The sequence below is a fragment of the Perca fluviatilis genome, chromosome 18, assembly GCF_010015445.1.
Source record: "Perca fluviatilis chromosome 18, GENO_Pfluv_1.0, whole genome shotgun sequence".
NCBI classification, from domain to species: domain Eukaryota; kingdom Metazoa; phylum Chordata; class Actinopteri; order Perciformes; family Percidae; genus Perca; species Perca fluviatilis.
The window spans coordinates 27,489,104-27,516,944 of NC_053129.1; the positions used below are offsets into that span (position 1 = coordinate 27,489,104).

At 39.7% G+C, this 27,841-nt stretch overlaps 1 protein-coding gene across 3 annotated transcripts in view; it reads right to left on the reverse strand.

Moving 5' to 3' along the window:
• The window catches only part of LOC120546484 (E3 ubiquitin-protein ligase TRIM9), a 55,898-nt gene that overhangs the window by 10,726 nt on the left and 17,331 nt on the right, over nucleotides 1-27,841 (reverse strand). For 2 of the 3 annotated variants that reach the window (XM_039781422.1, XM_039781421.1), the window contains 7 exons: nucleotides 20,365-20,460; nucleotides 15,767-15,889; nucleotides 10,443-10,553; nucleotides 6,953-7,106; nucleotides 3,566-3,649; nucleotides 1,403-1,566; nucleotides 886-1,024 (listed from right to left, as the gene is read on the reverse strand). In XM_039781422.1, the coding sequence (XP_039637356.1) occupies nucleotides 886-1,024; nucleotides 1,403-1,566; nucleotides 3,566-3,649; nucleotides 6,953-7,106; nucleotides 10,443-10,553; nucleotides 15,767-15,889; nucleotides 20,365-20,460 (871 nt within the window). The remainder of the gene's footprint in view (nucleotides 1-885; nucleotides 1,025-1,402; nucleotides 1,567-3,565; nucleotides 3,650-6,952; nucleotides 7,107-10,442; nucleotides 10,554-15,766; nucleotides 15,890-20,364; nucleotides 20,461-27,841) is intronic. The other variant, XM_039781423.1, reaches the window with a different exon arrangement.

Genomic DNA, 27,841 nt, shown 5'->3' on the forward strand with positions numbered 1-27,841 from the left:
GCTGTGGTTGGCAAAGTGAGACAGTGTCTCCCCCCCTCCACCCACTGTGGAAATGGAAGATTTTGTCATTGTCCCTGTTTTCTTTCCCCTTCATTTCTATGACTCCGTTCTCTTCCTTTCTTTTCTTTCTGTTCTTACCTATTCTCCATTTTCCTTTCCTTCTCATTCTTTTCCCCTCCTACTTTTACACTCCAAATTTTCCTATTTTTCTTTTTTCTTATCCATTCTTTTCTCTTTGCTATACTTTTCTTTTCCATTCATTTCTTCCTTGTCCAATCCCTTTTTTCTTTTCCTCTCTTTTCTTATGCCCTCCGTTCTGTCCTTTCATATCCCTTCCCTTCTCTTGTCTACTCCTCCCCTTTATTTTTATATTCTCTCCTTTCTCTTTCCTTCCCTTTACTTTACTCACCTCTCCTTCCATTTTCTCTCCCTTTCTTTCCGTGCCAATTCTCTCTTTTCCATTATTTCTCCCTCATTTCCTTCTCTTTTTTTGCCCTCCTTTTCCATGTATTCCCTTTCTTTTGCAATTCTCCTTTTCCTTCCATTTGCCTTAATCTCCTTTCCTTTCCCTCCGTCTCCCTTCCTTTCCTTCCTTCTACACACCACTATTCTCCTTTCCTTTATGTTCTGCCATTCTCCTCCTCTCTCTTCAGTATCCTGTAGAAAGCACTATAGAGTTCTTATTCTTCTGACTTTACCTTAAAAAACCCTCCAGATTCATTACCTAATCTCTTGTCTCGTCAATTTTACACGGTACGAATTCATGTGTGATGAAACCTGTTTTATGAAGATCATCACAAACAAAACTGCACTGTTGAGAAAAAAATAAAAACAAGACCACCAAAGGACATTATTTTAAAGGAGACACAAATACACGCTACCTACCGTCAGAGGTCTTGAGCACCACGGTCTTGCTGTACGGCCCCACACCGATGGCATTGTAGGCTTTCACCCTGGCATTGTACGAGCTGTTAAAATGAAGGCCGTCCACCGTACACACCGTCTCCTTCCCCACATACACCTCCTGAGGGGACACACACATTTCAGTAGCATCATTGCAAACGCAGATTAAGTGCATGTACATGTACGTTTGCTACTTAAACACATAAAACGTATACATGGACTAAAGGATTAATAAAGACTCACACATTTAAAATGCATGTTTACTCATGACACACACACACATACACACACACACACACACACACACGGCCATCTGGTTTTAGACAGAGTTGAGCAGCATGTGGATAATTAATAATAAAATAAAAGAGAAAGACGAGCTACAGAAGAGACATAATTTACTGCATTTCGGAATTGATTACTGTCATAGTGTCAAGCCTTGTTCTCTGTTTTACACACATTACATTATAACTCAGTGTGTGTGTTTTTGTGAGGCACCCACCCTGTACTGTCCTCCGTTGCCGTCGTCCAGCTCCAGGATGTAGCCCTCGATGGGGCTGACAGGGGGCGCGGCTACCCTCCAGGCCAGGGTGGCGCTGTTGTTCCTGGTGCAGCACTTCTCCAGCTGCAGGAGAGGAGCCGCCGGCACCGAGGTTCCAGACTCCACTGTGGGGAGACATAGATTGATGAGACGCAAAGATTGTAATTGGAGTGGGGGGGGGGGAGGGAGGTGGAGAAAGGGTGGATGGATGAAGAGAAAAGAAGACAAACAGGGTGATGTCGTCAGCTGGCTGGTTTGCCTATAAACAAACTGAAGGGAGAGAAAGAGGAGCTTTAAGAGGAGGAGCTTTAATTAATTAAATTTAAATAAAAAAATTAATTAAAAAAAAAGGTGAAAGAGCTCTGAGTTCATTTACAGGGCAACAGCTGGGAATCAGCGGAGGCTTTAAGTAGGCCATGTGAGGACATTTAACACTTACAGATGTGGCAGTGCTAGTGGTACATAGGGTTAGACCGATATAAGCTTCAAAGACTAATGCATATTGTGTAACTAAAGCTTCCAGCAGCAATTATTTAAAGGTGCCCTGCCACATGTATTTCATTACTTTGTGGAAAAAAATGCCTTGGTTACCTTGTTTCAAGCCATTCTAGCGTGGTATAGAAAGCCTGCAGGAAGATAGCTCGATTTGTGCCAGTTCTCATTAATATTCAACGAGCTAAGCTGCTTGACTCTGATTGGGTAACAGCTAGCCAATGAGAGCCTGGCTATCAGCATCCTTCACCCAGCACAACTGGGCGAGCTCATGAATAGTAATGAGCTCAGGCAACATGATGTCAGACTGACCAGCTTTTGTAATTGGCCTGATTTCTCTGCTTATTTCTGTTCAGTAGCTAGAGCTGACAGAGGAGGTAGCAGTTCATTTTCACATTCACAAAATAACACAAACAAATATGGACCAAACATATTTCAAAAAATACAAGTAAAAATGGTTTTGTGTGGCAGGGCACCTTTATACACTATTTGGCTTATTTTTTACCTCCCAAAGGATATGTTTACATGCATTGAGATACTCCCAATTGAAAGACAGACTGATTCAAATTAGTTCATAGTTTAAAGAAAAGCAGGATTCTCACATGGTTAAGAAAGCCAAGAAATGGAGGAACCAGCATATCAAATAAAACGTCTAATAAAAAGACATATCTGTCTAACCCTTGTGGTGATAAAACAAACTGCATTCCAAAAGTAGCTGAAAGAAACAACAGAAACAGGGTAAAAAATCACCACTGAACACACAAGTGGAGATGTCAGGCTAATTAAGTCTGCTTCATTCATCATTTCATCTGTTTCATTCATCGTTATCTGATCTTTCTAGACCAAAATTAGTAGGAGTAGCGAAGACACAGAGGAAAGGCAGCAGTCACGACAGAGGGAACAACATAGCAGGATCAACATATAGTCAGTTTAACAATGTCTATATTTAAATTCATATTTTGTAGCCAAAGTAGTTCTTTGATTCATGCACAACCACAAGATGATTGTGTTGTTAAATAAAGTATTAAACATTTTTTTTATTTTGAATTCATCTTAATACACTATATATAATGTCATTTTATAATTTGTATTCATATTTGCAGCAGATTGTGTGTATGCTATGCTTGAAATCCATATATTACTAAAGATTTATTACATTATTTGTATCTTAATGGTTTATTTTATACAATAATTTAAAAACAATAATCATTCTGACTTTTTCAGTTTGATATATTTTCTAAGTCAGGGAAAAGAATTATGGGAGGATCATGTTTAATACACATTTCCTCTGATTATATATACATAAAAAGTTCACAAGCCAAAGAATTTGGAACCAAATACAAGCACAGGAAACAGAGAAGTACTTCAGGCAACACATTTCTGTAACTTAATTGGAAACTTTGTGTTCCAGTGTTCCAGTGAAGGCAGCACTATTGTGCAGAGGTGCCATTCATTGGAGAGGAGCTGGAAAACAAAAAACCATGCAGAGGTAAGAGCAGATAGACGCTGTGGGACAAAAAGACCAGCGAGATTACAACCAGAATCGGGCCAGAGGGATGGGGAAGGAGTGAACAAATAAATTCAAGGAAGGGAAACAGAAGTTCACTGTGAAAAGTAGAGTCTCTGAAATACCTCCTGGGCTCTCTGTCTCCATTTCAGCCTCACCACTGCTTGCTGCTGCCTGCATTTGTTTCAATAACGGATTCTCCTGCACATCTGGAAATATGACGTTGGTTTGGATGTTTTAATACAAGAGCACATGGACAGAAGATGGCTTATAAAACAGCTGGAACTGGCAATGAGACCAGTGGAGAGATTTAGATTGATTGCAATATAAACATGACAAGAGGTCCAGAGTCACTGAAGCAGTGAAGAGCGTGTGATGTATATATGTATAAATCTCCACAGTGCTGCGGGGAAAGGTCTGGCTAGTCCACACAACAGAAAAACGTGCTCTGGTTTATTGGCATTTCTTTAAACCAATCACAATCGTCTTGGGCGGTGCTAAACGCCAGACGAAGCGACCGTGCCTCTGCAAAATAGCCTCGGGAAGGAATTTCTTTTGGTGGAACGTACAGGTAGGGAGGCGAGCTCTGGAATTAAAATGGCTTTTGAGTGTGCGATGAGAATTCTACTCAAAAAACAGATAATTTGACTGTCGGTTCTAGCTAGAAGGATGTTTCCCGAATCAACCGGAGTTTAGAATGCCAACACAAAGAAAGCAGAAGGTGACGGATAATAGAGACTAATGTATAAACTATTAAATCTGGTACTACGTACATGGGAAAAAGAGACAAACGTCCAAAGTGATTCTATTACAGTTTAGTTAGTTGAGTTTATAAGCAATTGTTGGTTTAGAGAGGACACCAAGACTGATCCAGAGCAACTCCTTCAGTTCAGCAAATGATGGAGAATCATATGAATCTACTTCTTAACCAGAACACCTTCTACACTGTGTCGTTGCTCAGGATATCAAAGAGTAAAACTTGAATAAATCAAATCAAATGGTGTATCTTGAAACTCTATCGCTCTATTCCGGATGATCAGTGGGATGTGAATGTGGGGAAAGTACAGATAGGTTTCATGTCGACAGCCTTAAAGAACAAAGGAGGGACGACCAAAGCCTCTCTACTACTTACAAGCCTCCACGGATTCGCTTGACTGGAGCTCAAATTAGATAAAGTCTCCTTCAAGTACGACTCAAGCAGGGCCGTTACTTTGTAATATTTGTAATGGAGCACACTGCATTTTAAATAAATGCCGTATTGCAACTCATTAAGCAAACAAAGCCTCGCATGTAATGTAAAGTGCAAAGAATAATGACATTATTTGGTATTTTAGCGAGGCTGAATCCACATCTGCAACCCTAACCTTAACACCTGATTTTTGCTGCCTCAGTGGAGCAGTATAAAAATAAAACATGCATAGTGCCGATTACATATTTAATGTACATAAACAACACATCTGGGTAATCTCTGAGACTGCAGCGGAAAAGGACGCTGTGTTTACTCATGCACGCCAAGTGTTTGCTGGGTAGCAACAGCCAATGAATAGTTAATCAGTTGGGTACATTGTTGTACATCTTGAAGAAACCTCGGAAGGGAAGAGCGAAAAAAAACTAAATGTGTTTATTGGTTGTAAAATATATCATTAAGAGGCTTTTGTTCTTGCTTCAGGTCAAGGATGTTTGTGTATGTTTATGCATGTCAAGTTGATTTATTAATAGAGCCTGTTTAAAGGGCACTGATTTTACACATGAAGTATAGTTTACTCATCACGAGGAGTACTACTCCACCTCTGACAGCAGCTTTATTAAAGGAACACGCCGACTTATTGGGAATTTAGCTTATTCACCGTAACCCCCAGAGTTAGACAAGTCGATACATACCCTTCTCATCTCCGTGCGTGCTGTAAAGCTGTCTGACGGCTCCAGCGGCATCAGGCCAGCACAGAACATGCAGGTGAATGGTTCCAGTAATCCTACTGCTCCGAATAAGTGACAAAATAACGCCAACATGTTCCTATTTACATGTTGTGATTTGTAGAGTCACAGCATGTACAAAAAACAACGTAACATGAGACACAGCCACCTTCTATCCGTAAACAAACCGGGAACTATATTCTCAGGCGGAAGAATATAGTACTTGGGCGGAGTGATATGCTCGCAGCAAGCCTGTCGGAGAATATAGTTTCCGATTTGTTTACGGATAGAAGACGGCTGTGTCTCATGTTACGTTGTTTTTTGTACACGCTGTGACTCTACAAATCACAACATGTAAATAGGAACATGTTGGCGTTATTTTGTCACTTATTCGGAGCAGTAGGCTAGTTGGAACCATTCACCTGCAGGATCTGTGCTGGGCTAAGCTAATGCTGGAGCCGTCAGACAGCGTTACAGCACGCACGGAGATGAGAAGGGTATGTATCGACTTATCTAACTCTGGGGGTTACGGTGAATAAGCTAAAGTCCCAATAAGTCGGCGTGTTCCTTTAAGTCTTCTGTGGCTCAGGAGGAAGCTGAGAATATAACCCATGGATGTTTACAAAAACAATTACTTAATGACAAAAAAATAATTAACATAAGCTAGAATAAAATACTGCACAGAAACACATTAAATAATAATAGAGTAGGCCTGTAACAATTAATTGCCAACATTAGCTAGTAAGGTCCTGAGGGGTATGTGTTCGTTATGTTCGTTTAAGAAGAAAGAATGCAATGTTTTATGATAATAAAGAGGCCTGGTTTACTTGTGTTATTACATTATCTGGATCACATAACAGTGATATAACCAAAAGATGTATCCTGGGATTCATTCAAAAGTTTAATTTGTCTGAAAAATATGTTTTAAAATTTGACTGAAAGAGACAATTAGGTTGTTGATCGTAATTATTTCTGAGACAACTAATTGTACGTTAAAATTTGGAATTGTTACAGCTCTAATATAGAGTCTATAAAATCCTGTAGTCATGATTGAAATGTAGTTCTAAAAGGGGTCCTAAAAGCCGCCAATTGACTATAATGGCGTTTTTCCATTACATGGGTACCTGCTCGACTCGCCTCGACTCTACTCGCCTCGACTCGACGCACTGTGCATCCGTTTTCCATTGCAGATTTTAGCACCGCCTCGGCGTGGCCGGTCATCATAGCGGCGCTGCAGTAAACTGCTGTGACCTAACGCGACACACACACACAGAACGTCGAAGGTGTGTTGTTGTTGCCACAGCCAGAAGACAAATTTTGTTTCAAATGAAGCCGTAGGCAGCAAAAAAAAAAAAACACAGCTGGCTAAACTGTTTAAAAATGGCGGGTTTGTTCAGGACACCCCCCTCTGTCGCTTTCACGTTACCTCAGCTCGCTTGGAACCTCGACTGAGGTGGTACTAAAAAAATTACCTGTTGGCAGGTACCAGGTACTTTTTTTCATAATGGAAAACCAAAAAAGGCGAGTAGAGTCGAGGCGAGTCGAGCGGGTACCATGTAATGGAAAAGCGCCATAAGTGTTTGCTTTTGTGCGTCTACCTTTGCCCTGGCAGAAGTCCAGCTGCAGGATGGTCTGGAGCAGCGAGTCGGTGTTGAGGGTGAGGTCAAACTCAGGGCCTACTTTTGGCTCCAGGGCGCCTTTCACCCACTGGTCCTGAGACGATGTCACCCGCTTGATCAGAGCATCGGAGATCTGGACACACATACATAGACAAGTTAAAGGTGTAGAAAAGGTAAACACATAATAATAATGGAATGCGAGCATACAGTATGTATTCAATTTCTCCATTTATGCTCGCAGGGCTGTGACACCCTCCCTGCATACAGAACAGCCTCACTGTTCTTGGATCAGTTCCTCTAGCCTTACTTTATTACATTGTGTCCGACAAGTGAAAGGAGGCACACATTAGTGCCGTTCAAATATTTAAGGCTATGAATTAGACCTCTCTTCTGCTAGTAAAAGCTTCACTGCCTCAGGAAAAAAAAGCTAAGTGAATACATTACATTAAACTACACTGGATTGCGAAAAATGTGATGCTATCTTTTCGGAAACATGAGCAGAATATTAAGAAAATCATCCTCGAGCATTCCAACGTAAATTGCTTTATTTGGCATGATTTTTTTAAAATGCAGAGTAGTTCAAACATTGTATTTACAAATGTTCCTAAACTGACTAACTCTGATATCCACCTCTGATTCCTTAAGAGACTCTATTTAGGATCAGGCATTGGCAACCATAAAGAACCACGTAATCAATACATCATAAAATATTCAGATGAAATGAAAATGGGGAAAGGACGATGTGTTTGTGTGTGTGTGTGCGTGTGTGTGTGTGTGTGTGTGTGTGTGTGTCTCCCCCTAAGGAGTGTCTTTGATCTTTATTTCATCTCTCCCTCTCACCTTACTTTATTTCTCTCCTGCTATCTCTCTCCAGATAGAGAATTCATAACCAGAATCAGAGACACTAGAATTGCGTCTTATATCGTTCAATAGAAATCAGGACAGCCATAAATGTAGCTAAGGGGATGGAGAAGTTTAAAAGACAATCTGTTCTTCACGTTGTTGCTTCCTGTATACTTCTTTATTTCTTCTTCTTTGCCATTTAACCCTTGGTATTGCCTGTTTGGGGTCCTACACAAGAGTGTTGTCAAAATATATAGATTTTCAATACATATTGATTCTGAATTAGAGCTGCAACGATTAGTCGACATAAACATACTTGGCAACTATTTTAATAATCGATAAATCGTTAAAAGTAATTTTTCATGTAAAAATGGCAGAAAAGGCTGTTTTTAGCCTCTTACATATGATGTTTTACTGCTCTTCTCTGTTTTATAGGATATTAAAATGCCAAAACAAGACATTTAAAGACATCACCTCAGACCAAACGATTAATCGATTATCTAGAAAGCAATCGGCAGATTTAATGATAATGTCCCAAATCCAGAGCAAATAAAAATCATTTGTATTTAACCATGAGTTAAAGCTGTCGTGAAGCTGATAAAACAATGTAAAGTGTGTTGCTTGACCCCAGGCCCCAAACAGAACATTAAACCTACACTATAACTCTTACAAGCAGGTGCACATGTCACGTGTATTTGACCTTTCTCAGTTTGACCTAACATGCACAGATCGATAACTATTGATCAGCCATTGAGCATCTGAGCCTGCTGATAATGAAACATGTTGGGGCAATCGAAAACAGATCAGCTTCTGTATTAGTAAAGCAAATCAGATGCATCCTGTGCTGGTGTGTGTGTTTGTTGCCAGGCCTGCATGTGTGTTGTTATTCTCTGACTGTGCAGTGTTTTTAGCTGCACTGGCTTCACAAACATCAGAGGCTCCCTGTAAAGCTGATTTCCTGTCTTACGCTCAAGGGAAATAAGTTCCATGCTTCCTTGTTCCTTTCAACTTTCAATTTCAATTTTTGGTGGTAAATACTTTAGAAAAGTTTTATTTTTTATTTTTTTTTATGTACAGTAAGACCCCATACTGTGTCCTGCCTCGTGTATGATCTCTGAAACTTAAGTCTTGAACTACTGAAGTAGTTTCAAAAGAGAAGGCTGCTGTTTGTTTATATTTTTCATGATGATCAGCAATTCCCCTGAAAACACTAAAACCAAGAATGAATTTATTTGGCTACAACCTAATATGCCTCTGTTCCAAAGAACTCCAGTTATTGTTGTTTTATATCATTTTTTAGATTTTAGTATCTTCAGGGACATTGTTAATAATAAACAGATAAAAACATCCTTATCCTTAAATAGCCTTTAATTTGAATTCTTGAAGAACTGAAGGATTGAATGTTCCCTTTTGAGCTGAGAAAATTATCCAAAAGCCTTGTGTTACACAATCTTTTTAACCCATTGGACTATCTGATGAATGCTTCGGCATAAGATGCATTTATTAGATAGTCCAATGGGTTGAACAGATTTCAGCTTGTGAAAAGTTGACATTTTGGAGATGCATGTTTTGTACTTTGCTACTTAAAGCTATAGTGCATTAGCCTAGAAATCTAGACGCACCCTAGCGGCAGCAAATTTAATTTGCAGCCAGGGGGGTCTAGGCACTCTCCGTTGACTTGCGAGCGGGAAAAAACAAACTCTGGTCAGGCCAATCACATCGTGTATAGAGTCGGTGGGCGGGCTTATGGCTGCTGTTGCTGGGAACAGCGGTCTTCTGGAAGACTTGGAGTTAAGCTTTTCTTTGAGAAAAGAACAAAGAACGGTACTGAAGTCATTTTTAAAAAGGAATATGTGTTCGGAGTTTTGCCGACCGGATACGGCAAAAGTTTAATCTATCAACTAGCTCCGCTACCTTCTTCCTTGCTCTGCCTGGTTGTGGCGCTATCCTATTGCGTGCAGAGGGAATCTGAAAGACAACCGTTTATCCCGCCCCTTGGATTGAGCTCCGTCAATGATGAGCTCCCAGACCCAATATCTTGATGTGGGTCTGGCTTGTCAGGCTAATAGTGCGTAGTTTCTGTCTCCCCCATGAGGAATTCTAATTAATGACAACAACACTGTCGGCATCCACATGATACAAGCCTTCCGTGACCGCGCACCACCACCACCTCCCCCTTCCTCCACGCAGTTGCTGGAAGCCAAGGAGGACAGGGAGGATTAAAAAAACATGATGGACTCTTCAGAAGAGGTCATTATCTTCACTCGAGTTTCTGCGCAGGAAACTCACCGCCACAATCTACTGAACATAGCCATACTGAGAAATCCAGAGAGAGTTGTGTGGAGCTGATAGTCTTAATTAGCTTTGTAGCAACTCATTTGGCAACGGCTTGAACATAACGAACGTTCATTAATTTAAAAAAGTTACGCTCTAAAGCTTTAAGTATTGAAAGCTTCAGAACCTACGGGCAAAATGTGAAACCTAAATGACTAACTGAAATGATTTACTTTATCTGGATGCAATAACTTTCTTTTCTTTATCCAGTTGCTACATGAGGAAAAACACTAAGATATTACAACTCTTGATACAGTCTCGTAAAGACATACACACACTGTGGGTCAGATACCTGGAGGAATCCACTGGGATCATTCTCTTTGAGGACTTCCAGGCAGTACTCCATCATGCCGGTGGTCTGACGTAGCTTCATGGTGCAGTGTGTGATCTGGTCACGCACCACCTGAGACAAAGGCAGATCAGAGAAATTTGTTGTTAAAAGCTATGTTATAGAGCAGAACTTCTGTCATGTCGTCAATGCTTTTAAGCTTCAAAAAGACAATTATGAGACCATTGACCCCTTTGGGACAACTTTGTAGATGTTGAACTTAAGTGCAGGGAGAGCAAAGGACTTGTAGAAAATGTAGCCGTTTTTCAAGCCACATTCTCTATAAACAAGCAGTCTTAATATATACTTCAAAACTACTCTCTGAACCCAGTGCCAGTCAGATCTGTTTGGTACTGGGTGGTTAATAAAAATACCAAATGTGCCAACAGCAACTAATGAAAACATTTTTCACACAGCTTGTCATGGCTGAATCCAAGTAGAAAAGGTTATCTGGTGTCAGATGAAATCAGAGTTTATCACAGCATCTCTACCACCAGCTGCTGTTTGATTATCAGCTGATCGAGATTCAACATCATACCGACCGCCATATATCGGTCGCCTGCACCCCATTTAACCTGGACTCCCAGCCCTCGCCAAAAGACAGCATGCAAGCTCGACCAAATGGAGCACAGCCAACAAAAATAAGTAACTAAAGGGGCAGAAGCTAGAGGGCTTACTGTCCAAAAGGCAGGCAGAGTTCAAAAAACTAAATGCAGGCAAAGGACTCAAACGCTATGGCTAGGAGTGCTCAAAAGATGATGTGGAGGTGGAAATGGGCTGGTACATAAACTTGGAGCCCACGAAAACCGTCGGAAAAAGCCTTCCCAAGTAGGCCTGTAACAATTATTACATAATTGTCTAATCGCAATTTTTTTTTACATAATCGTCTAATCGCAATTTCTTTTTACATAATTGCAGTTTCTTTGTTTAACCGCAGTTAATTGCTAACATTAGCTAATGTCCTAAGGGGTATGATTGTTGATGGTAATTGTCTGTTTTATGTTCATTTAAGAAAAAAATACATGTTTTATGTTAATAACGAGGCGCAGTTTACTTCATAGGCTGTGTACCTGTGTTACTACATTATCTGGGTCACATAACAGTGATATAACCAAAATATGTATCTGGGATTCATTCAAAACTTGAATTTGTTTGAAAAACTGAAAGAGACAATGATGTTGTTAATCGCAATTATTTCTGAGACAATTAATTGTACAGTAAAATTTTGGAATTGTTACAGCTCTATTCCTAAGGACAAAAACGTCAACAAATTAGGAAATTCAATGTGCTAACATGTGACAAATGCAGGCTTCTAATAGCATTGAGAGAACACAGGACAAAAAGCTTGGACTGGCAGCATGTCGTTATATACTAGGAGTGTAATGGGGATCAGGTGTGCGGATGGGTGTGGATCAGGTGATTGGTCCTGGCTGGAACAACAGGTGAGTTAGTGGCTGGCAGGCAAAACAGAAATTCAAAACTGTCTGCCAGCATGAATGTATAATTCCCCATTTGGAAGACATCTTTCAAAATCCCGTAGTATCCCTGGCACACTATCACCGGTAGGTACCTTCTTTCAACATGTTTCACTTCAGAGATTTTACACAAACACGTTATCAGACAGCCATTACCAGATTAATATGACTTTTATTCTCCTCTCTCTAGCTCTTTGAAAGCTGCTCTCCTTTTTATTCTCACACACACAAACACACAAACACACACACATGCACAGACAGACATCACATGGTATCTGCTTGCTGAACTCTGAGCAGCAGGGAAATGAGATTTGGACGGGTGTCACAGCCAGTCGTTTGAGGCTAATTGAAACTCAGCGAACTGTCACCGTCTTATTAGCCTTTTGTTTACATTTAGTAATACCTGCACTAGATTTCAGCTGATCAGATAGCTTTGTCTGCTCAAAGCGCACCTGATACATGTATATAGTATGTACTGTTCATGTATGTATATGCGTGTGACAGATACATCAACTTTTCAATGGTTAGGCAAGAGATTAGACAGAAAATGTCTTTCTATGTTGGGTGAATCCTGGATAATTAATTACACCGTTAATCAATGGCCGTCTAAATGAATCAAAGAGTAAATTGGACTAAGTCTTGGAATTAAGCCCCTCCTTTATCCGATGGTTAATGAGATCAAAGTTAATTATTCACCTGTCAACTGCTTTATAAAATGAAATATGAAGAGCATGAAGAGTCAACTGTAAGAGGATCAAAACAATCTACAATCTGAATATATGGAGGCTGACTGTTTGATGAAGCAAAAGGCAGAAATATCAGATAAAAACTAGTTTAAAAAAAAAAACTTTTACAAACCCCCTAAACACATTATTATGCCTGACATTTTATATTAATGTTCAGCCTCTTATATCACTGTGTGAAAAGCAGCTTCAAATTTGGCTTTTGTTTTGCTTTAAAAAGCTTCCACAACAAAAGTGTGCTTTAATGTGTACAGGTTTCAATCAGAATATTAACAACTTGTGTATTGAATTAGTGAAGGTTATGTATGTATATGGTTGTGTATGTGTGAAAAGGGTTGGTGTAGAGCTTTGTTTTGGGATTTGTTCAAGGATTTAGGATTAGGAGGGTTCAATAATGAATCAGATGGTCAATAAAAGGTCATTAAAGGTAAAAGAATGATAGGAATTGTGTACTTCTGTGGATATACACAACCATCAGCTGGAATTCATCAATAGCTAAACACACACACTCAAATTATTTAACAGGAGAATATTTGCATTTCCATTCCGGTTGGCTGACACCCCGCTCCTATCTCCTGTGTAAACAACATAAAGTGTGAAGCGTGAAGCCTAAGTAAATCTCCGATTTTTTTTCAATTTCCTTCTTTCCCGCTGAGACGTGCCGTCAGCTCCCACACACTCCTGCAGGCCTGGATGAAGGGATTTTTCAATATGTTCCACATGCATCTGAAATGAATTTGAGGGTGTGAATACTGAAACATATTAATTCAAACCCAGATTTGAGATACCAGAAACACTGCCAACGTGACTCACGGCCTCTTCATCACACTCGGAACCACGTGTCAGTTCAGGTTAGAGCAATATCTTGGGCTGATATTGTCCACTTCTGGTAGTTTTTGGAGCGCAAGTGCGCAGTCTTGTTCAGTCTATGTTGGCATGGTGTTGCCATGATGCAGGCTTTATATACAGTATTTAGTGAAGTAGAAAAGATATGTTCTTACTGCACATTCTTTTGTATTTGTGTTTAATGCTTAAGCTTAAATGTGCAGTTTGTGTTGTAGCTGCTATCTGTAAGTAAAGTGTTAAAGGTAATATCTCAGTTTGCACTTTGCAAAATAATGCTCAAATGTTTAAAGACAGAACTGGCTTCTGAATTCAATAACCGAGATCAGTTGAAGCCAAATCTCATTCATAGAAGGACTCAGACACACACTCATCTGTATGAGTTAGAAAGAAGTGAATATTAATCCATCAGCCGCTGGGTTATGGCTAAAACGTGTGTGTGTGTGTGTGTGTGTGTGTGTGTGTGTGTGTGTGTGTGTGTGTGTGTGTGTGTGTGTGTGTGTGTGTGTGTGTGTGTGTGTGTGTGTGTGTGTGTGTGTGTGTGTGTGTGTGTGTAACCACAACTTTAACAACTATTGGCTAAAATGAAGCCCTATGACATCAAAAGTAATTATTGTTAATACTTACAAATGTAATTACAAAATATTTTCTTTACCAAATTTGCTATACATTTTTATTAGAATTCTAAATTTGAATAATAGTGAGTATTTCGGTCTGTTCTTTGAAAGAGGAAACAGAAATATGTTGCTTTTAAGGGATTTAGCTCTGGATTTGGTGATTATTTTTTAGAAACATCTGCCTTTGTTGTTGCAGACAGTCTTTAGAATTTTTATTTTATTTTTATATTTTGGCTTTGTGTCTGGCCAAGCCGTAATGTAATGTGTACATGTAATGTGTAAGGCTTCTAAGTGCTATAAAAAAAATAAAATAAAGGAGAGAGCAAAGGCTGAGTTCACAGTCAGAAAATATGAAGATCCACTGAAATAGATTAACAGTGGCGCTTTTTTGGTCTGAGTCACATTTTCTTTGACGTCGTCCAAGAACAAACACAAGCTGCGTTCAGTTTCATAATTCATTTATGGAAAAGTTGTAAAGTGCTTTGTTGAGTTCTTGTTGTAGTGTGAAAAACTGCAACTAATGTGTGAAGATTCCTGGATTCCATTTATGTTTTTTTCTATCCACCTCCTATCTATGTTGTCTGTCAAATAATTAATTTCTTGGAAATCATAATCAATGTTGATACCTAATACATGTCATATTTCAGATCATATTTCTGGTCATGGGCCGAAGCATTCAAGCCATTGCTTGTCAAATTTCTTCCATGAATAAGCGGTTGTAATTTTATTAGTCTTAAATTTAGATGTATTCATGTGAAAACGTTTAATCAGCCATCTACAGCAGTATTTCTTCTCTTGTTCCAGCTTCAGCGCAGCCTCCAGCTCTTTGTCCTCTGGCAAAATCTCAATCCCCAGTTTGCAGATAATGACAACAGCTGTCCTTGGGGCTTCCGTCCAAACACCCCCACCCTCATCCCCTCCCCCGCCACCAGCCAGACGGTCGGTCAGTCGGTCGGTGGGCACGTTGAGGCTGGGCAGGCGTCCATGTGATACACTGGGACTTAGGAAAACCCCAGCGGTGGATTTACAGAGGAAAGTAAAAAAAAAAATTACACTGCTGGCTGGAAGGAGCTAAGACTGAAAACCTATTTTTCTGATCCGCTTCAGTAATTTATTTTGTTAGTGTTTGGGAGTTATTAATATATAACTAAGGATGTTTATTTGTAACTTGCTTTTTCCTTATTTATTTAATATAAATGTTAAAGAAAAATACTTTATATTTAAAAACTTGGATTTTTTTTTCCAAAACCTACTGGACAATAACACATTCACATGGTTAATTCCAATGACAGATTAACAGCCAAGTTATTTTTTAATAGTTTGAGTTTTTTTTTTTATCTTCTCATGATTATGCTGCTGCTAATATACTGGCATATACACGAACAAGTGCTGGAATAGAAAGAGAGCGAAACAGGTATTGCACATTATTACAATTGTGGATGGTGGGAGCAAATAGAGAGACAGATAACCCCGATTATGCCGTTTGCTTAAGGCAGGATAAGAAGGGACTGATGAAGAGAGAGGAGCGATGTTTTCAGTATTGATAGCGTGTCTTTTGGTGGACATGTAGCTACACACTGACTTAAAACTAAAAGATCAACCAGTCCCACCTTTAGCTTGTACTCCTTCTCCTTGGTGACTTTGGTGAGCAGTTTGGCTTTCTGTCTTGTGAGCGCCTCGATCAGAGAGTCACACTGGGCCACGAGGCAAGCTTCGAACTCCACGCCGTTCTCCTGAAGCAACACACACACACACACACACACACACACACACACACACACACACACACACACACACACACACACACACACACACACACACACACACACACACACACACACACACACACACACACACACACACACACACACACACACACACAATCAGAAGGGGCAAAAATATTGTATGGGGCACTTCTGCCAAAATAAAGCTACTTCAAGGCATCCGAATGTCATTCTCATTATGGGCTCTCAGTAAAAAATAATCAATACATCAACAGTGGGACTAAAATAGATCTGTTGGTGTATTTTAGTAGTCTGTTACTGATATGTTGATTTACCAAAGAGATCGTGTTCTATTTTTGGTTCCACCACACGAACGTAAAAATGAAGTGTTAATTTTTTTAACAGGCTGCAGACAAAGATGAATCGCACAACATATTTACCATCTGTTTGTACAACTGCCACCATTTTGATAAACCACAATGATGCCCTACACCTCACTTAGTCATTTTTGTGGCAGAAACTAACCAACCCTTAACCGTGGAAGTGTCAGATCAGAAAACATACAGTACTGTAAGTCGTGCAGGAGCCACAGTAGTTGGCAGTTAATGCAATCCACTGGGGCATTTTTATCTCTGCATAGAGTCCACATGATGAGGAGATGAGGTCTTAGATAGAAGTGCTTTCCAATCATGCTTTCTCCACTGTGGGACACAGTTCACATCTATAAGAGGATGAAAACTGGAGATCATTATTCTTCTCGCTCACATCTTTCTTTCTCTTTATCCACTCATCTCGTTTTCTGGCTCTCAGACAGAGCAAAGTAGGGCTAAGAGTTTGTTTTATTTAAATGCAATTCACCATTTTGCAACAAGACTTTTAGGGGCCCTATTTTAACGATCTAAGCGCACGGAGTGAAGCGCATGGCGCTGGCGCGTTTAGGGCGTGTCCACATCCGCAAGTTTGACCACGGAAAAATAAAATGGCGCATGGTTCAAAAGAGTTGTACTTAGTGTCTTCATTAATTCATAGGTGTGTTTTGGGCGTAACATGCAATAAACCAATCAGAGATCATCTCCCATCCCCTTTAAAAGCCAGGGGCGTTTGTACCATGGCACATTGCTGTTATGATGGCGGATTTGCACCGTAATATTTTTATTTGTAATCTTTTGCCAGAGGCCCGTTCCAGAAAGCAGGTTTAGTGAAAACTCTGTGTTGGTTAACCCTGAGATGAGGGAAACTGGGTTATCTGTTTCAGAAAGAGAGGTAACTTAACCTCAGAGTCAGTTACTATGGTAACTGAGCCTGTGAACCTAACCTGGTCGGGAGCAGGTTTTCTTCAAGAAACCTCGAGTTTCTCTCAGTCTCCTCCCTCTCAGTGGGAGGAGACAGGGAGAAACTGAGAAAAAAAACTCTCTGAGAGGGAGGAGAAACTCATTTCCTCATTCATTCATTCAGTCTGTATCAGGCGCATTTTAATGCACTTTGTTATCTGCATGAATAAAAAAAAAGTATTGGTTTATGTTAGGCATACTATACATTTTTTTTTCTCAAACATGTCACGTCCTTATGTCGACGATCCCGTTGATGAAAAAGTTGTATTAATTCACAGAGAGTTTACGTGGGTATTGAGTCCCGACTATAGATGTATTTTCATTTCTACGTAACCGATTTGAGAGGTATTTTTTATCACAGACCATTAGATATGTAGATACCTTATCCTCATATCACTAACATCAACCATCATGGACAGGCTTTAACATCCAAGCAGATTCTTTGTGTTGCATTACGTTTCTTGCAAACGGCAGTTTTCTTTATAACAGCGTAGCGGATCATACTGTAATAGTAAAGCCACTGTATCTAGAGCCGTCAGAAAAGTGTGACTCGCTCTGAAATGTTTTTTAAACGTTTTTGTAGGCCTAGTGTTCCCTGGACACAAACCAGTGAGAGCCATTAAAAAGAAATGATTATACTTATAGTTCTGTTAATGATCATGATGCTGCAGCCTCAGAATGGGATTAGTAGCCTATAGTTTACTTTTTTGTCCGCAGGATTGCACCTAAATGAAATTATAGGTGTAATACAATTCCAGTTTTCACCAGTAATATTATAAGTTAACTGTGATTAAATATGAAATTAATACACTGTTAATGCGTATGCATTGACTCGAGCAGCAATTTTCTCCCACACCAATTCTTTCTCTTTTGCAGCAGCAGCCGCTGTCTTGCTTTTTTAACAAAATGCATGTTCAAACCACAGACAGTAGGTTCAAACTCGCTGTTTGTGCGCATGAGTATTTCCGCCGACCCGTTTGTTTGTGGTTGTTACCATGGTGAATCGTAGAATCATGGCTCCATTCATACTGCCTTTTGTGCACGTGCGTAACCCTGAGTGAACCTACTCCGAGTTGATTGAACCAACTCAAATCAGCTGTTCTGGAACCGAAAACTCTGAGTTTCCCATCTCAGGGTAAATCAACTCAGACATCAGGGTTAGACTCAGAGTTTGTTAAACCTCCTTCCTGGAACGGACCCCAGGATTTTGTTGGTCAATGGCGCGATCACTTCTCGCTGCCTCAAGATGGCAATACGCCAAAAATTCACCTGAACACACCTCCCTGTAAGACCAGCACGCCAATGGGCACACAAATGGGCGCAGGTGCATTTGGTATTTAAACGACGTGGGCGCTGGACAGTCTTAAAATAGCAAAGACACTTGCGTTTGGCTTTTGCGCCCTTTTGCTTCCCAGGTTAAAAGATAGGGCCCTTAATATCTGTTCACAATGCCGTGGCTGACAAGATATGACTGTGTGTGTGTGTGTGTGTGTATGTGTGTAAGACTGGCAGATGCTGTGGGAGAGATCAGCTGCACAGCAATCCTGTCTACAGGGTAAACACACACACACATATATATATATATATACACACACACATTTGGCTGATATGGTTGTTTCAGTTTAGGGATTCAGTGGATTTACCTCCCTGCTGCAGTGTGAGGGGTCCAAATGTGTCTCTGTGACTGATTTATTTGGAGTGTATAACCCATTACCAGCATCCCCAAAGCAAAATGTATTTAGTCCAGAAAAACAGCAGTGCTGATGTAAATTATGTAAAGACCTCTACATGTGGAGGTAACTGATCAAACATGGATGTCGGTTCTGGTACAATCTTGCACAGCCAGACCTTCATGGAGATCTTCAGACCGTACAAATCCGGATGCTTTGGAGCAACCACTTTCAGAAATGGCGCCTAAGCAAAATCAAGAGGTGTGTCCCAGTTCCACCTGCTAAACATCATCATACTAACTCTATACAGTGTGTACTATATCATGTTTATAGTATACTGTTTAGCAGTTGGTTAAAAAAAATCAGCATGGTTAAATCCAAACAGGAAATTACATCCATGAAACAGTATTGTTTTGCTTCTAAGATCCTTCTGAAGCTGTTTCACCACACAAACACAAAAACATTTTTTTTTAGTATGCAGGATTTTTGAGTATACTTCAATAGTATAGTATATAATATGGAACTGCGACACAGCTAAATTCTCCCAAGTGAACGCTTATTGCGTTAAAGTATAGCAAAAATCCATGGAGTTTTATGCAACTTTTTTGCTTCTGTTTCTTCAGAGCACCTTGAGCCAAAACTAACTGCCTATCTTGCACCCGGCACAGCGCAGCGCAGAGCCTGACGCAAGTGTCTTTGCTAGTTTGAGACCGACACAGATGTCACCATCTGTGCGCCCATGGGCGTGCTGGTCTTACAGGGAGGTGTGTTCAGGTGCATCCTTGGCGTATTGCTATCTTGAGGCAGCGGAAAGTGATCGCGCCATTGACCAACAAAAACCTGGTCTAAAGTCAATAATGCAGCATTTCATTATTATTTTAACAGCACATTAGTAATATGCGCCTAGGCTCATGCACAACATGTGCACACTATGCTTGTTACACACACACACACACGTTACACACACACACACACACAAAGACGTGCAACAGCACACAAACAAAATAAAAAAATTAAAAAATTTTTCCTTTTTTTTTTTTTAAAAAAAATTTTTTTTTCTCTTTATATCCTCTTTTTTTTTTTAAAAACCCCCTCTCTCTACCAACCCAAAAAAAATTTAAAAACACCCTTTTTTTTTTTTTTCCCCAGATCATTAAAATAGAGCCCTGTGGTGGGCCCAACAAAGAATATCTGCAGTGTTATGATAGACCACTTCCTTCACTTTTGTTTTGTAGCTGCATTGCATTCTTGGCTATTGAGGCTAATGTTACTGGAGAAATTGACATCTGGCTCTTCTTTTAAATTCCTCCCAGCGTGCACAAGATTTGTCTCGGATGATGTGAAGACAAAAACATTTCATTCTATCAAACTATCTTGACATCCTATGACAACCAAACCACAGTTGTACAGATGGTAACAGACAAACAAATGTATAAATAGTATATTTCACACAGTGTACATGTGTTATATACAGTGGCGTTACCTGTATCTGCTGAAGCATGTTCTTGAGCTGAACCAGGAACTCCTTGGCATCTTTAGCTTTTTCGGAAACCGCATTCAGGGCCTGGGAGATCTGGCACTGCAGAGACACACAGAACAAAATAAACATACACAAATAAAATACATCTTCAGCTTCAGCTGTCTTTAATACTTTGGCGAGTATTGTTATTTACTTTTTAATAACTACAAAAAGACAAATACATTTTTGGTTACACTTTACTTGAAGGTATCTACATAAGAGTGACATGACACTGTCATGAACGTGTCATAAACATTATAAAGCAGTCATAAACGTTTATGACATAACGCTTCTTTGTCATTCGGTTTTTGTCATGACAAGTTAGGGTTAGGGTTAATGTGTCATGACTGTGTCCTGACAGGTTCATGTGTTCATGACATTGTCATGTCACTTTTGTCATACCTTCAAGTAAAGTGTACCAAATTTGATTGTCAAATTCTCACTCATTCTCTATTTTCCCAGATACAACTCTAAAAGCACTATTCAACTATTCACTATTCAACCCTTCATTAAGGAAAGAAAAGCTTAAAATGTGTCCCGATATGACACTACTGGCTCCATTTCTATCAACTTCAGGAAGATAGACATTACATGTAGAGAAGAAAGGGAAACCACCATACGAAATCAAAAGCAAAAGAATTCAAAACACGGCAATTTTTGTCGTTGCTGATTGCTGACGTCACCTCTAAAAGATGTAATTTACACATCAGATTTGACTGTAACACTGTATGGATACGGCTCAATCAAGGCTCTTCTCCTTCTAGGGCAAACTGTGCAACCAGCACAACCAGTGAAGCGTTGGTTCTTTGAGGCTGAATTTTTCAGTTATGTAATCATTTAACCCAACAGACCATTCCCCCTAGATGCTCAGATTACGTCTAATCCTAGCCCAGAGCGAAATCATTGGGACCCCCCTCTCATAGCCCGAGAGGCTGCATTGTTTTATAATCTAGATTAGGTTATGTCATAGATTATAAAGTAAATTCCCATCACTTGTTACTCTCCCAATAGCAACAGCAATAATTCAAGCCAAGGCAGAATTACATGAACTAGCAAGAATATAAAAACAAATCCTAAATCACAGTAAAGAGCCGCAAATCCATTAGAACATGTATACCAAAAGACGGAAAATACCTTAAAATCATTACATATTTTAAAAATACAAGTGTTACCATTTGCACAAAAAACATGGCATCTTAATATAAACTATAAATTATCTTTAATATAAGACAGACATTTAGTCATCAAGTGCTTTAATATGAGTAGTGAGACTAATGTGTTTGACACAAATTGTCTCTATTTAATCTCTCCTAAATGAAGCATATCCCCTAATTTTCTACCTAATTACGAATAGCCATAGGGGACGTATATTTACAATGTATTATACAGTATATTATCTACTGTATATCACGATCAACAGCTGTTTAATACTGTTAGGATCATTTGCATGTTGAAAGATGAAAAGCAGCACAGAAAATGACAGCGGACATTTATCTAACAAACAATATATCTCGGTCCTGCAGCTACGAGCTCAGATAAAATACTGGTGGAGCCGATCACACTGTAGCTGTGCAAACTATAAACATGAGTTAATAAATATGTTTAACCCCAGTGGTCCTTGTCTCCGCATATTTTTTGAAAAAGGCATTTCAAAATCTCCAATAAATAAAAGTCCAATAAAATAAAATGCTTCAGAATAAAAGTATTGCAACTGTGCTCTGACTACAGTCATAGTCAGCGAGAATCTGTGTGTGTGTGTGTGTGTGTGTGTGTGTGTGTGTGTGTGTGTGTGTGTGTGTGTGTGTGTGTGTGTGTGTGTGTGTGTGTGTGTGTGTGTGTGTGTGTGTGTGTGTGTGTGTGTGTGTGTGTGTGTGTGTGTGTGTGTATCAGTCACTGGTAAATAAGAAAGACAGGACAAAGGAAACACACATACTGTTACAGACATGCCAAGCTGTGATGAATCTGCTACACTGTCGCCACACCCACATTTCCCACCTGCTCCTCTTTATCTCCACACACACAAGCATGCATGCATGCGCGCGCGCACACACACACGCACGCACACACAAACTGCCTCATTTTTTGGTTACTAGAAAACATGAATAACAGATGTATTTTCTACAAAGTACAATCATTACCCATTCTAAACTGAACTGATGTTCTAGATTTGAAACTCATGCGCGGGATTCTTTCAAAGGATCACATTAGAGAAACCAACAACAAGTCCCCTGTCTAAAAACTGAAAGAAAGTGCTGAAAAAAAAATAATGGATAAAAAAGATCATTACTTCTGTCATTATTAAGTAGTACTCAGTAAATAAAAAAAAAATCATTAGATAACAGGCACTCCCTGTGTTTAGAAAACATTGATGTAATGTACCAAATTCTATCTATTTTATGTGCCTCTGGCTTCCTTCCTTCCCTGCACACAAATTACAATTAAAACAAATATTTTATTATATATCAGAATATAACAATTTAAAAAAAAGAATGGATTTTGTGAATGATTAAGAAATATAGGCTACACTTAACGTTTAAAAAATGTAGTAAATGTGCAAATGTAAATTAACAAACAATACTCCGTAAACCTTAAGTAATGATCATTTCACCACCATACATTTCTTCCCTTTCACTATTCCCTAGGTGTTTGAAAGTAAATCTGCCACCACACGCATATAGCACAATGCACTGCATAATCCCATCTCCACATCTCCACAATAACCCCTCCACCCCCACACCACACCACACCACACACTGATCTTATCCCTGTCCATCCCTCTTCTGTACACGTGCTGTCCGGAGTCAGGAGGAGGAATGTGTGGAGGTCATGGTTCCAGATCAGCCCAAACCTTCTGTGGAGCTTCTTACTGCTCCCTACAAGAGGCCATCTGGCCCAGCAAGCTGTCTGGCCTGTGTGTGTGTGTGTGTGTGTGTGTTTGTGTGTGTGTGTGTGTGTGTGTGTGTGTGTGTGTGTGTGTGTGTGTGTGTGTGTGTGTGTGTGTGTGTGTGTGTGTGTGTGTGTGTGTGTGTGTGTGTGTGTGTGTGAGTTTGTGTGTGTGTGTGTGTGTGTGTGTGTTGCATGCCAAAATGCTAACAAGGGGATGACGGATGTGCCATACGGGGGTTGTCCTGGACCATCCCCTCCTCTATTGCTTCTACTGTCGGGGTCTACATTTCTGCTGCTCATCAGGTCAAAGTTCTGCGCTGCATCCACCCACCTGCCTGTCTGCTCCTTCAGTTATGAAAGAGCTCTTTTAATCTTTCATTGATTTTCTTAACCAACTAGTTATTTCTCAGAGTGGTTGGGAGCTGCAGACTGTCCCAGCATGCATCGCGTGGAAGGCAGGCTGTGAGGGGACTTTGTCAAAGTGGCCACAGTTTGCCTTTTTCTTTATCTAACCAGGTGAAGTTGCATTGACATTAAAGTCTCTTTTCCAAAAGAGAACTGGACAAAACAAAAGCAGCATTAAAAACATTGTTACAAATACGATACAAACAACAGGAACAGAATACGACAGTTGTCACACACCAACAGAGAAGCCCAAATAATCCACAGTTATGCTGCATATAAAAGCACAACCCTGTCACCTAGAAAATACGTTAATATATAACTAATTTGCATTAGCAGATACGTTAAGAAGGAAACGTAAAAACATCAGAAATGAATTAGCAAGTTGCAAAAATGTTTTAAACAGTGAACATACCAGTAAAATATAAAATATACTATATACTATACTATCGCCATGTGCTTCATATTTCTGTCCAAGAAAATATGACCCATTGTTAGATACCCTGTAAAAAGCTGAATATAACCGCTTAACATTCATTTACAATTATTCAGTCTGTTCTGATGGTAAAATGTGTCTTCACCAAGGCACCAAACTGATCATGAGCTCTAATTAATTAGCTGCAATTGAGCAGCTGTTTGAATAGATTACAGCACTGACCATGATGCTGTAAGACATCAACAGATTGAATCTTTTTATTTGTTAATTTGTTAATCCTAAAGAGGCCAGGTCTTCATTATCTCACAGCTGTTTTTTTTTTTTTTGCAGTACAATATATTTGCTTTCAAATTGTCCCTCAATGGGTTTTTCTTGTTGTTGATGCAGATTTAGATTAAAGGGTCATGTAGCAAAATTCAACATAACTTGTTTTGGATTGCGTGCTATTCAACTTCAACTGATTTCTTCTATGAAATGCTCCAAAAAAAAAAAGCAAAAGCCTTTTGTAAGAATCAATATTTACAGGTTTTGAAATACCAGTTCAGAAGACAGTTCATAACCAGGTCTAAATTTGGCTACTGTCGCGATGCGTCAACCTGCAGTAGACCCCAGTAAAATTGTGAATAGCAGTGTAGAAATGTGACAAGTCTGCCCTGCAGGTAGAGGGTGAGCCAGTGAAGAGATTTGGAACAACAGAGAAACACAGAAACATGGGAAAATCATGCAGAGAAAAAGGAAATTGAAAGTGAAAAACAACATGGGATGATTAGAAATAGAACTAATCTTAGCGAGGGTCAATGCACCTGCAGAACAAAACTGTCCATTCAGAAATCCTATTTATTCCCTCCTTTGTTTCTTTTGTTCTCCTCCACTTGACCTTTTACATCTTTTAGTACTCCTCCAAACGGGAGTGTCATCTTTCTTTTTTCCCCGCTGTCAGCACCCTTCAGCACTCCTCTCAGAGACAAGGGCTATTATCTCATCTTATTATTGGAGCGGATGGAGGACCATTTATTCAGTCTGTGACATTCAGAGAGACCAGGGACATTCATGGAGGCACAGCTGTGTTGGTTCACTGATACAGTAGGTTGCAGCTCAACATTTAGCAGGATGTAGGGGGAGCAGGCCGCCAGACTGATTCAGGAGGTGAACTGCTTATAGCGATGAAACGGCAGCTAACTGGAGAGCAGGAAGAGAGTTTGAACTTCAAAGAGTGTGACGGGGCATTAAGACCATGAGTCCTGTTGTTGTCAACACCCCAGACGGCACAAAAAAATCCTATTTTGTTGATGAATCTATATAAGTATTATGAATGTTTGAGGAACATACATATTTACCAGATGTGAGCAGACTGCTGATCAAACACATTTATTACACATTTTTTAAATCAGAATAGGCCACACAATTCTTAAAACCTCATCTATATCTATATACTGTGTGTGTGTATATATATATATATATATATATATATATATATATATATATATATATATATATATATATATATTTGTGTGTGTGTGTGTGTGTGTGTGGTTAAAGTTCCACATGTAGTAGACACTGAGGATGAGCAGAGACAGCTGATAGTTTCAGAAAAAGTTGAGTGGTTGTGGTTTTTACCTGGGCTGTTCTCAACCATCAGAGAAGCGTTTGACTGATGACTCTGAGCAAACAAAGTAGATAAAGTGAGAATAAGGAGTTACATTTTATTAAAATGCCTACTTAAGATTATGTTCATATCTGAAAAATTTATGCATACACTCTGTAAAAACCCCTGCATGGTCTAATGCGAATCAGGAACTCTTTTGATTGCATGTGCTAAAAAAAAAAAACTTAATTTTTCCGTTAATCACTTTTGGAAACGTTGTTAATGTTGTAGCAGAACAGTGATCTCAGAGGAACGATGGGGGTTAGTGTGACCCACAGGAGAACAATAGGCAGCTCTTATGTGTTTGGCTGTCAGCCGGGGAATGGTTGATGGTGGTGTTGACCTTGTCAGAATGATACCCAGGGGACGTGGAGAGGAGCACGCGGAGGAGGGGAGATTTTATTTCTTTGCTTTTACGTCCTCCACTATCTCTGTTTTCATTTACCCTCAACCCACGCTCTCTTTCTCAATAGAACCTGGTTCTGATATTTTTCACCATTGTTAAACCCAACCATCTCCCAAAGACGTTGTGGTGACTAGGGGTTCTACTTTTGTGAATCAATAGTGCACACCTTATTGAGTTTGGAAGGACCTAAACCAATCAAATCACCTCTCCTCCTTCCCTCACGAAGCTCTTACCACCATGGCACGCTGACAATGTTGTGATGAAGAAAGCAGCCTAGAAAAAAATCTCCCACTCCCAAAGGAAAAGTGACTTCACTCTGCGGAAAAATAAGCACCTTAAATTAAATAGCACATTTGGTTAACGTGCTTCTCACGTACTTCGAGATCCATTGCCAAAAAACAACAGTTATATGACATGAAGATCCAAAGAGAATCAGTGGCAGATTGCAGGGTGAATTTGGCTACAGCCGAGGGCCAGTTGCCGAAATCTCACAGAATATGAAGCTGCCCCCACAATCTCCATCACTGTGTCACAGTGCACGCTCAAATTCCTGTGTTAGATGTCAAGCATTCACACTATGTCTACTTGTCAAAATATTGTTTGTTTTTTTACATTTTTAGTAATTCAAAAACTTAAATTACATGATCATGCATAAAAGGCATTATTATGCATTTGAAAAGGGTCTGCCGGGCGCCTGGGTAGCTCACTGGTGGAGCGCGCGCCCATATATAGAGGTTCGCTCCTCGATGCTGCGGCCGCGGGTTTGGCTCCGACCTGCGGCCCTTTGCTGCATGTCATTCCCCCTCTTTCTCCCCTTTCATGTCTTCAGCTGTCCTATAAAGATAGGGGCCTAAAATGCCCACAACTAAATATATATATTTATTTATATACATATATAAAAAAGGGTCTGCCCATGTCTGCTGCATGTGCTGGTAAGAACCCAAAAATAGCACAGAACACAGGCTGGTGAAACACTGTGTGCACCATCATGGATAGTACAGCTCTCCTCCTGAACAAAGGATGATGGTAACCATGTTCATAAATTGCTGTGTTGAATCTCACATCCGATTTTGTCATTAGAATCATTATAATTCAAAATGTAGTACTGACCAAATGTATATAAGATACTCTATGTAATCAATCAACTGTATCGTATTTACCAAATCCTAGGTAGTCTACAATGACTGTACCAGAACTAATTCTTTATATGATTGGTCTAATCCATATTCACCCAATATCCGCGTGTATGTTTGACTTGCCAAAGCCGTAAAACTGATATATATATATATACACTGTATATACGATTAAAATGAAACTTTATACATACAGTATATATCACTTTACTCCACCAGAACAACCAGTCTCTCCCTCCCTCAGTCTAGTCAGCCAGCTGTGTTACAGTATTAGTGTTTCACATCTGGTGGAGGTCAAAACCAATCTCCTTTCCCCTTCCTCCTCTTCATCCTCTCATCCACCATCAACCAGCCTCCCAATCCTCTGCTGCTCTGCTGAACAGCCATTTTGCAGCTAATACAATAAACTTGCCAATACCATATTTAGCTTCAGCCCACCCAAAACAAAAACAAGAATCGATCAGCTGAAGCGAAGTAAATAAAAAGAATTCCTAAATATCAGGAAAGAAAAATACACAATTAATGAACCAATA